This window comes from Carcharhinus amblyrhynchos, chromosome 9, assembly GCF_965287045.1.
Source record: "Carcharhinus amblyrhynchos chromosome 9, sCarAmb.v2.hapA, whole genome shotgun sequence".
Classification (NCBI taxonomy): domain Eukaryota; kingdom Metazoa; phylum Chordata; class Chondrichthyes; order Carcharhiniformes; family Carcharhinidae; genus Carcharhinus; species Carcharhinus amblyrhynchos.
The window spans coordinates 61,561,520-61,572,312 of NC_137332.1; the positions used below are offsets into that span (position 1 = coordinate 61,561,520).

Genomic DNA, 10,793 nt, shown 5'->3' on the forward strand with positions numbered 1-10,793 from the left:
AAGTAGTGAATGTAACATAGATCATGGTGGGAATTGTAGCAGGCAGTGGGGTGGACCACGCAAAGGTCTATTGACCTTGGGCGGGTTTCTCCAGTTTTGGGTGAGTGTGGTCGGAAAAGCCCACCGCATGTGTTTGAAAAATAAGATTTATGGGATTCTAATATTAGATGATCACTGGTACTGCATGGTATATTTTTAAAAATTGACACCACCAATAATGTTTTAAAAATCATAAAGTCAAGTGTATCCACTGTGCTTTTCCCGATTGTGCTTTTCTTTTCTGTTAAAGGTACTACAGAAGAGAATCTTAGCAAGCTTATCCAGCATGGTAAGATTATAGATGACCGTGACATCATTGAAAATTGGAAATATCTTGATGTTCCCATCCTTGCTGTAAGTTAAACTATCAGTACAGTTTTTAAATTGCTTCATATTTTTATGTTTTGTCTTAGTTGGACTTCAGTCAAATAAATCAAATCAAATCAAAAATGTCCTGTCACTACTGTAATTTTTTAAAAAACCAATAGAACTGTTTTCTTGTCTTGAAAGTTAGCGATTTGATGACCAACTTTAAATTAACAAATGCATTTTGTTGCCATTAACATTTTTCCATCTTTTTACTAGTTTCTTTTTTTCACAATGTGCCAATAACTATTTTAACTGAAATGTTTAATATTAGCATGTTTAAATTTTTTTAAAAATCATGTAATGCTATTAAAATATGTTTAAACTGCTGTATTTCTAATGCATGTACATTTTCAGTCAAACGCCCAGCACCGTAAACCTTCACGGAAAGATCGCAGTGAAGAAGAGAGCTATCAGCTTTCTAGGTGGACTCCATTCATTAAAGATATCATGGAGGTAATATTAGTCAAAGTGTAAATGCATGATTTTTTTCTTTGAGTATGTTGTAATGTTTTATAGCATTGAACTCAGTTGGATATAAATGCTTATATAACTTAAAGATGCACCATTTGAGAATTACTTTTTCAAGCTTTTTTTTTACAAATGCAGCAGAATTTGCTTGCAAACATTATTATTACAAACAGCTTTCTGGATGTAGTGAAGCAGTTAACAGGTTACATTTTCTTCAATTAGCATGCTCTGTTTTGAAATCCTACACTTACAATATAAGTCAGTAATTATATTAATTTCTACTAATTTTGCAGACATTAAAATATTTTCTTTATTTTTATCATTCAATGTTGCCTTACCTATTATTACCTGGGCTTGGCAATCTACATTGGTCTCTGGTCAAGCAGTGGCTTGATTTTAAAATTCTCATTCATGTTTTCAGATAGCCTCAACCCTCCATATCTCTGCAGTCTCCTTCAGCTCCACAATCCTCTAAGATGTCCGTGCTTCTCTAATTCCAGTCTCTTGACCTCCCTGAACTTTGGTGGCTAAGGCTTCAGCTGCCTAGGGCTTTAAACTCTGGAAGCCCTCACACCTCACTGCCTCTTTATCCCATTTTCCTCCCTACCTCTTTGTTTATCTGTCTAACCCAATAATTCCTCATGTAGCTCAGTATCATCCTTTGTTTTATAACTCTCCAATGAATTGCCTCAGGACTTTTTATTGTTTGAATGTACATGAGAAGTTGTTTGTTTGCTCTTTCTTCCTGTGCCCTCCCACAGGTTCTTAAAATTTTGTGTCAGCACCTAAAACGGCCTGTGTTCTCTTATTCCCTTCAATGGAGAATGTAACTTAGCTCTGACTGGATTGGGCCTTTCATGTTGATTGGCTGATTAAGTTCTTTATCAATAAACTAGAGGCAGGAATGATTGCAAAAGAGAGAGAAGCATGTTGGAAGTAGCAAAGAGAAGTCACGTGTCAAGCATCAAATTCTGATCCATATCTTAGTATGGAGCTCCAGACATGTAGAAAAGTCTTCCAGGAAAGAGAAATGTTCTTGCCGGGTTCACATCTACCTGCTGCAAAACTGGTGGAAAGCCTGTGTTGAACACTTTCAAGTCAGTCCTGGATAACATCGAGCCTCCCGTTCAAGTAAGCCTGAGCAGGTTAAAACTATGCCTTTTAAAAATTGCTGTCATTTAGGGTTCAGCAGCTCTCCAGTACCAACAGTGCAGTTGGGCCTTCACTGGGATCCCCACAACCACCTCCATGATATACTCCATCTTGCCACCGTGTTGTCCACCCATATAACTGTCACTTGTCTTAAGGATGGGATAAATGTGATTGCCAAAAAAAAAATGAGTATTGAGCATATTACAAGAGAGTAAATTCAGTTTTATCTCTTGCTTTGAACCTCTGATCCCAAAAACATAATTCCAGAACTGGATACTAAAATGGGGACAGACATGACAGTTATATCCTATTTCCTGCAATTGAATTACTTGTCCTTCTAACAGCTTATTGTAGGGGAATATTTGGCCAAATTATAACCCAATCTTTTGCTGGGTAGTGGCTTGAGAATGAATGTGTCTTGTGCTAATCTGATTATAGGCAGTCTACTGTTGGCATAAAGATCTTGCAGAAAAGGGATGGTAGGTTAGTGGATTTTCTTGGAAAGATAGACGTTAACAATGGTTTCACAAGGATTTGGCTCTCTTGCCTCAAGTATTTTTTTAAATGTGCACTCTAATCTCTATTCTCTTGTTCTCCATTTGAGCCACACATAATTCCTTAGCCAAGAAAATAGACAGGTGTTCTGACTTTGTTTGGCTTTGTTACAAGCCATGAGGTGATTGGTAATCCTTCTGTCTTTTGGAGCATGTATCTGGTCTCTATGTCCTCAATCATCAAGTTTTCCATTAGAAATCAAGGGATGTCATATAATTAACTACCAAACACAGTTGTTTTGACATTTCAAAATCACTATTCTTCCTAAATTCTTCCAAAATATTGCATTGGTGGTAAAAATGTGACCTTATGTAAAATACACCTGGAAATTTAAGCCATGTAGTCCTGACATAAAGCTTACTGTAGACTCAATCTGTCACTCGTTTCATTTTGATCAGTGCAATTGCAATTTTGGAAAATAATAACAGGAAATAAAATTGACAATTTTTGATAGGGGATTATCTTTCAGCTTCTGAAATGACACAGTGGAATGCAATTTCTAAAAGGGCTTTGATGCAATTCATGGATTAATGTCATTAAGCATTGGGGTGGCATGCACACTGAAATGCTTCGTATGAAAATACATTATCATAGATTTTTTTGTATCTTCAAAATTGCAGCCAGGTCTTTTTGGCAACTTAGCATGCCTGAACAATAACTTATGAGAGAAGTAATGAATATTTTGAGGATCTGTCATGTCACTTTTGGCATGCTATTATTTTATGCTTGCAATTAAATTCTGTCACTGGGGGATTTCTTTCTTATGGATTGGTTTGGATGGGGGTTAAGCTTCACTCCTGGCCTAGATCACTGTCCCTGGTCAGAACTTTAGGAGTCTTGCCTTTTTTAAAAAGCTGCTATCCTTCAATAAAACCATGGTCCAAGCTCCCTGTCTGAATGGATGTTAATCCTGAACCACTATTGAAGGAAGAGCAGGAAGCTGACCTTTGCTATTCCCTAAATCAACATAACCAAGACAGTTATTCTGCTCATTTGTTGTTTGCCTATTGATGGTGAGTGGAGAAAAATCTGTCACGTTGACCTATATTCGGTGAATTACCGTTTAAAGTATATTAAACATTTCAGGATATTCTGAGAAATGTGACCAGGGACTCCGAAAATGGATGCTAAGGAAGGAACTAAGTGCAAGTCAAGATGGTGTTAAGGGACTGTGGGGTCTTCACAGTTCAGACTGATTCTCACTTGGTGACCACTTGGCAGTTGTGTTCCCTGAACAGTGATTAAGAAACAGGAGCTATGATGAATGCTGTTGCTTCTCTGAGGTGAGACTTCCCTCCCAGGCAGGGACCCATTTAACAGCTCTAAAATTAGCTTGGGACTTCCAGGCCACACAGAGGCAGGTTTTTCCCTATTGTTTTTATATAGCTGGGAGTGGGGTAGATTGTGGCAGAGTCACCATGCCCAGCTAAAGGGATGTGATTCATACCCTGAGAGTGGATTTAATCTGTTTAGTGTCATAATAAATTTATTGATCATATCTAAGAAGTCCCCATTGTATGCTGTAATTAACATAAGACATCGGAACAATGTCTTAGATGATACCTTAAATAGGAACTATATACATGTGCGTATTGCTGATAAAGTTGCTTTCTTCCAGGTTTTGGACTCGACTGTCCAGTTTTGGTGTGGGTTGCCTACATTTCTCAAAGGTGGAATGGACACCAAGGATGAGACTTTATAACTCATCTGCAAATTATTTAGAAGATCCCAGATTGGTCTGAGTAGGACCAAAAACAGACTGGTTCCTATCATCTCAATGATTACAAAAGCCGTGAGATTTAATACGTGAGGGGAGAAATTGCCCTTCAGTTTTTCAGTCTGTCTGGAATCAGCTACCACATATCATTTTCACATAGACATGGAATTTTCCAGAAGATTGCTACAGTAATACTATTACTCATGACTTGGTGCTAGCTTGAATTTGTAATAGTTTTGATTTTCTTGCAAGAATGGCACCTCTAAAGTCCAAAGGCGATACCAACAGAATCAGATATGTAAGGTTTATCTTATAAACACAGCATTTTCTTCAGTTGATATTTTTGTGCTAGCCTGGAAGGAATCCAGTATTGATTCACCGATTCAATGGGATCTGTATTACACTGTCTGGAAAAGAAGAGATTACAGAATGATCCTACTGGGTTGTTTGAACTGAGAAAAAATTAACTAACCAGATGGGAAATCACTCTGGCTTCTGATACAAGGGTGTGGGACCTTAAACAAAGAACGGAGCTGATTAAAAGTAAATCCAGATTAAAACAAAGTCAGACAAACATTGTGAAAATGTGGAGCACACTAAAGAAACGATTATAGATGCAGAATACACAATAGTATTTGAAAAGGATATAGAAGCTTTCCTTTGAGAAGTAAGGGTTTTAAAGGGAAAGGCAAACAAAATTAGAAGAGCTGCCCTGGCTAACAAATGGTCACTGCAGGTAAAATGGAGCTACTCCTGGTTCTTTAGTCATTAATTCAAAGTAAGATTGCATGCATACATTTCAATAGTAGCAATCCTAATTGTTACTATAGCCTTTCCAGTTGCTTTTATTACACGCGTTGCACTCTGTTTGGAATGTAAAAGCACTTAAGACTTATCATTCTTGCACCTGAATTACTGTCTTTGGTACAGGATTCCATTGCAAACAAACTTGATTCCCAGGAATGGCCTCATTGCTCAGGCTGTAGTGCTGCTTGGAATGGCTCAGGAGCTGTAAGGTATGAACTTTCTTTAACTACGAATCTTTTTCAGCAAAAATATCTGAAAAGGGCAGGCAAATTGTTGATCATAAATTTGTCAAGCATTCCTTTAAATGTCAGTTTAAATCTTTTAGTAACTATAGTACAAAAAAAGTTCTAAAATGTTTTCTTGTCCAAACTATTTAATTAGATTATATGTTATTGTTTCAGATGTACCTATTGGTACTTAATATTTTAACATAGTTACAGTGATTTAGTTAGACATCATTTTAATAAAAGGAGAATTCAAACTTCAGAATAAAACCTTGGACAGATATTTTTGGACTGAAAGGTGAAAATTTGCGATTCAGTAGTGCAATATTTCTAATAGAACAGTAATATGCAAATAAAATAAAACTCTGTATTTTAGATGGAGTGTTGAAGTGTTACTGTTTTGTGATCATCTTTGACGGAATGTGTCCATAGGCTGTCATGGGCTGGGGTGGAAATGTTCCAAAAGTATAGTAATGAGCTCATTACCAAGGAGTTGATTGCATGGTCTCTTAGTGAAGTTGGACACCATTTATTCACATTGCCATTTGTAATGTCCTGATATTGAATTTCCATCCTTTGTTGAAGTTGCCTAAGAAAAATCTAAATAGATGTCTTTATCCTGTTAAAGGAGAAATGTGTTCTGGATTTGCATAACATCCGTGGGACAATGGGTATTTAATAATGAATACCTACAAGTATTCTGCAAATAGAATGCTATTCTCCAGAATCATAAGCCATTCAGCCCATCCAGTTTGCAGCACCTGCTGTTTCAAAGAGCAATCCAATTAATTCCACTCCCCCACTCCTTTCCCATATCTATGCATTTTTTTTCTCTATCAAGGATTGAACACCATTTCTGTTTTCTCCTCTTTCTATACGAACTTGCTAATTTCTTCAAACTGTTAGGTTTAGACAAAAGGAAAATCACATAACCAGTCTGATGGTAATTAAATATATTCTCCCAACTTAGTGCTCGTCAGGGGAACAAAAGCAACCTTCAAGATGACCGCAGAGGTGTTAAACTAATAGTATTCATAATAGGGGGTATAACTTACTCGGAGATGCGCTGTGCATATGAAGTTTCTCGGACCAGCAAGTTTTGTGAAGTAATTGTTGGTAAGTTCTTTTAAGATCACTAACTTAACCTTGTGTATTTTTGCTTATTCCAGTATTAATAGTAAGATTTTAACCCTTGTGTTTGATCCATTCTGACCTAATTTAAGCATAAAGGAAGTACTGTGCAAGAGTGAGAAACTAATGTGGGATTGGATGAAGAACAATCAAATTTTAAACCAAAGTACATAGAAATAATGTATCATGTGCCGTTGCATGTTGCCAAAACTAACTTGTATATTTGTCCCTCAGGGTCAACTCATATTCTCACCCCCACAAGACTACTAGATGATCTGAAGAAACTGAGCAAATGAAAGTTTCACTTTTGAATTAAAACTAGCCACTTATATAGATTTCAGTTAATATGAAAGAAAACAATTTAACATGAGATTCTGGGCAATCAATCGTGTTTGTCTAAAATATTTTGATAATTGGGACATGCACATTATTGCACAGTTCCTAACAATGTAATTACAATATTGCAAATTAAGGCTCTGCAGAGTCGAGACTGACAGAAGTATTTTCTATTTTAAGTCTACTGCCTAAAACATCAAGGATGCCTTACTCTATTTCACAACTTTGGTATCATTCATAATGCATGTGTATTTTTAAAGTGATAACTGTATTGGAGTATATTCAGAGATTTATGTTGATTATAAGTTCTTGTACATTTTATAGCAGCGTTTTTAAAAATATTGTCTAAAGTATATATTTATGTCTAACATGGATCTTAAATAAAATTGTTAAATTTGCAACTTCCAGTTGTGAAATAAAACATATCCTTTGTATTGTTGTTGCAATGTAAATGTTTTTGCATATGCCTTAAAGCTATGTCAAACCATTACTTTGTTTTGAAAGAAATCAATTTTTTAAAAATGCTTTAAAATATGCAACCCTGCCAAGTAAAGAATTTTAGGACCGGGTGCAATCCGAAATGTTATTTCAACCCTGCACCAGAACAATGGAAATATATATCAGCTGTTCCTGGAAACTATGAAGTTATACCTACATGTATCGGTAAAATGCAATGCGTGTTTCATCCTTTAGGCAGTAATCTAACTATGTTCTACCCAAAATGTGCACTTGTTTTCTTTCCCAGGTGTGCCAATTTTGATTTTATTCCACATGCAAAGAAAGGGTGAAGGGTGGGTGGTGTGGATTCTTCCTGTAAGCCTGGAAATATTTGTATTTCCTATTCCAACTGCTGATTTTTTTTGTTTAGCAGTTAAATATTAGACAGGGGAAAGAGTTTCAACATCTTGATATGCAAAGTACTGAGTGTCTAGCAAAGAAATAAAATATTTTGAATTCAGTACGTCTTCTGAGTAGCTAATAAACTAAAAATTCTAATAAGGTGTGTGTGTGTGTGTGTTATTTCAACCAAATAGAATGTGTTTTGTCCATTTTCAACTATCTAATGAGATGTTTGGGAAGGATACATTTCTGTTCACTGGAAATCTTAATTGAGAAATTCAAATGAGCAAACCAGTGAGCTAATAATGTACTGTTGCAGGCAATGGTATGACATGAGTTGTAATTTTAATCCCTGCACAGAGTTCTTTATCTAGGTTTGGGTGAGTTGCAAAATAGATGAATCCTTTTCAAAGGCAGAATAGATCTGTTTTTCTGTTTAGTTTGAGGGCAACATTGAAGGGGGGGAAGCATGCAATGGACGGGATTTTAAGGCCTCGCACATCCCAAAACCGTAAAATCCCACCCGAGGTCAAGGGACCTTCTCATACTCCACCCCTCACCTGCTCCAATTCCTGTGGCAGGCAGGCTGCTAACAATGCCAGCCAATATTTTACCTGTTCTATTGGAGACTATTGCATGCCCTATTAAGCAGGATTTTAATGTTAGACATATTTTAGTAGCATGACCTTACTCTGACAGTCAAGGCTTAATTGGTATCACTGTTGCCTCGGAGTCAGAACAGTGTAGATTGATATCCAACACAAAATCTAGCTTGACATTCTAGTGCAGTACTGTGGAAAAAGAAAAGGGATGGGAGTTGGCTTCAATTAATATCACAAATAAGCAATACAGTGTTGTTTATCGAGATTTATTGTCTGCAAATTAGCTGCCATGTTTCCTGCATTATGACGCATCAAAAATTTCATTGATTGTTAAGTGCTTTGAGATGTCTGGTGGTCATTATTATTTATTCATTTATGGGGCATGGGTGTCGCTGGCTATGTTAGCATTTATGGCCCATTCTAACTCCCGCGTCCCCACCACCACCCAAAAGGTGGCTTCGTGAGCTGCCTTCCTGAACAGCTGCAGCCCAGATAGTGTAGGTACATCCACTTTGCTGTTAGGGAGCGAATTCCAGGATTTTGACCCAGCAACAGTAAAGGAATGTAATACATTTCCAAGTCAGGATAATGAATGGCTTAGGAGGGAACTTCCAGGTGGTGGTCACCCATGTGTCTGCTACCCTTGACCTAGCTGGTAGCAATTGGGGATTTGGAAGATGCTTGGTGAGTTCCAGTAGTGCACCTTGTAGATGGTACATACTGCTACCACTTTTTATCAGTGGTGGAGGGAATGAATGTTTTTGTGAGTGGCATAAACAGGTTGCTTTGGCCTGGGTGGTGTCGAGCTTTGCTGAGAAAAAGTAATTCTCCTTGTCTCTGTGTTAATTAGGCAACCACTTATTTTTAAACAGTGACCCCCTAAGTCTGGATTCTCCCACAAAAGAAAACACCCTCTCCACATCCAACCTGTCAAGGCACCTCAGGATCTTGTATGTTTGAATCCAGTTGTCTCTTATACTTGTAAATTACAGTGGATGTCAGCCTGGACTGTCCAGTCTTTTCTCATAAGACAACCTGGTATTAATTATAACAGTATCTGGACTGCTTTTCATATGTTTACATCCTTCAGTACGGATTCTAGATGTGGTCTCACTGGTATCCTATACAACTGAGGCATAACCTCTCTACTTTTGAAATCAATTCCCTTTATAATGATCACCAACACATCTAAATTAGGTTTCCTAATTATTTGCTCTACTTGCATACTGGCCTTGTGTGATTCATACACTTGATCCAGATCCCTCACGCCATGGGGCAACACATAGATGTGAAATATGTCAAGCCAAGGCTATATCATTTGGGGACATCAGAGATAACAAAACAAGAATGGGAAGAGAAGCCATTGCAAGTGATTCTCTGGCTATGAGTTAATAGATAAGAATATATTCTGGCAAGAGCAATCCCATCAAACTGGACAAGGGAGGAGAAACATTGGGCAAAGATGGTGAGATGGGTTGAGAAGGACAGAGAGGGAGCTGTCCTTGTGCTGCGGCAGGGTGGAAATTTGTCTGGAGGGATTCAAACATGGAGTTCTAGGAAAGATAGACATCAATGTGAAAGGCAAAAGCATATTGAAAGACTTTGAAGAGGAATTTGAGGTTGGAGACAGAGCAGTAGTTTGCAAAGGCAGAGGGAGAAAGTGATGGTTTTGCAACGAGAAGGGTGATGAGTACAGATTTAAAGGAGACTGTTCCACCAAGATTGGTGGAACAGCAAATTGTGCGGAGGGTGTGAAGAGTCTACAGAAGGATCTAGATAGGCTGGGTGAATGGGCCAGGAAATGGCAAATGGAATTTAATGTTGGCAAGTGCGAGGTGGTCCACTTTGGTAGGAATGATGGTAGGAAGGATTATTACTTACGTGGAGAAAAACTGCAGCAGGCGACGGTGCAGAGGGACCTCGGGGTCCTTGTGCATGAGTCGCACAAACCCAGCTTGCAGGTGCAGCAGGTGGTCAGGAAGGCGAATGGGATGCTGGCCTTCATAGCGAGGGGGATTGAATATAAAAGTAGGGAGGTCTTGCTGCGGCTATATAGGGCATTGGTGAGGCCGCAGCTGGAGTACTGTGTGCAGTTTTGGGCGCCGTACTTACGCAAGGATATTTTGGCCTTGGAGGGAGTGCAGAGGAGGTTTACTAGGCTGATACTGGAGTTGAGGGGGTTGAGCTATGAGGAGAGGCTGAATAAACTAGGCTTGTACTCGTTAGAGTTTAGAAGAATGAGGGGAGATCTCATTGAGACGTATAAGATGATGAATGGGATGGATAGGATAGAGGTGGAGAGACTCTTCCTGCTCAGAAAGGACAGTAGGACTAGGGGGCACAGCCTCAAGATAAAGGGGGGGTGGTTTAGAATGGAGTTGAGGAAGAATTTTTTCACTCAAAGGGTGGTGAATCTCTGGAATTCTCTGCCCGTTGAAGTGGTGGAGGCTGCCTCGCTAAATATTTTTAAGACGCGGGTTGATGGGTTTTTGATAAGAGAGGGGATTAAGGGTTATGGGGAGAGGGCGGGAATGTGGAACTGAGCCACAACAG

At 38.4% G+C, this 10,793-nt stretch overlaps 1 protein-coding gene across 1 annotated transcript in view; it reads left to right on the forward strand.

The window, feature by feature from the left end:
• The window catches only part of stxbp3 (syntaxin binding protein 3), a 60,100-nt gene extending 52,332 nt beyond the window's left edge, over positions 1 to 7,768 (forward strand). The window contains exons 15-19 of the mRNA XM_080195825.1: positions 290 to 393; positions 763 to 861; positions 5,231 to 5,316; positions 6,302 to 6,447; positions 6,697 to 7,768. Of these exons, the coding sequence (XP_080051951.1) occupies positions 290 to 393; positions 763 to 861; positions 5,231 to 5,316; positions 6,302 to 6,447; positions 6,697 to 6,758 (497 nt within the window). The 3' untranslated portion in view covers positions 6,759 to 7,768. The remainder of the gene's footprint in view (positions 1 to 289; positions 394 to 762; positions 862 to 5,230; positions 5,317 to 6,301; positions 6,448 to 6,696) is intronic.
• The last annotated feature ends 3,025 nt before the right edge of the window (positions 7,769 to 10,793 follow it).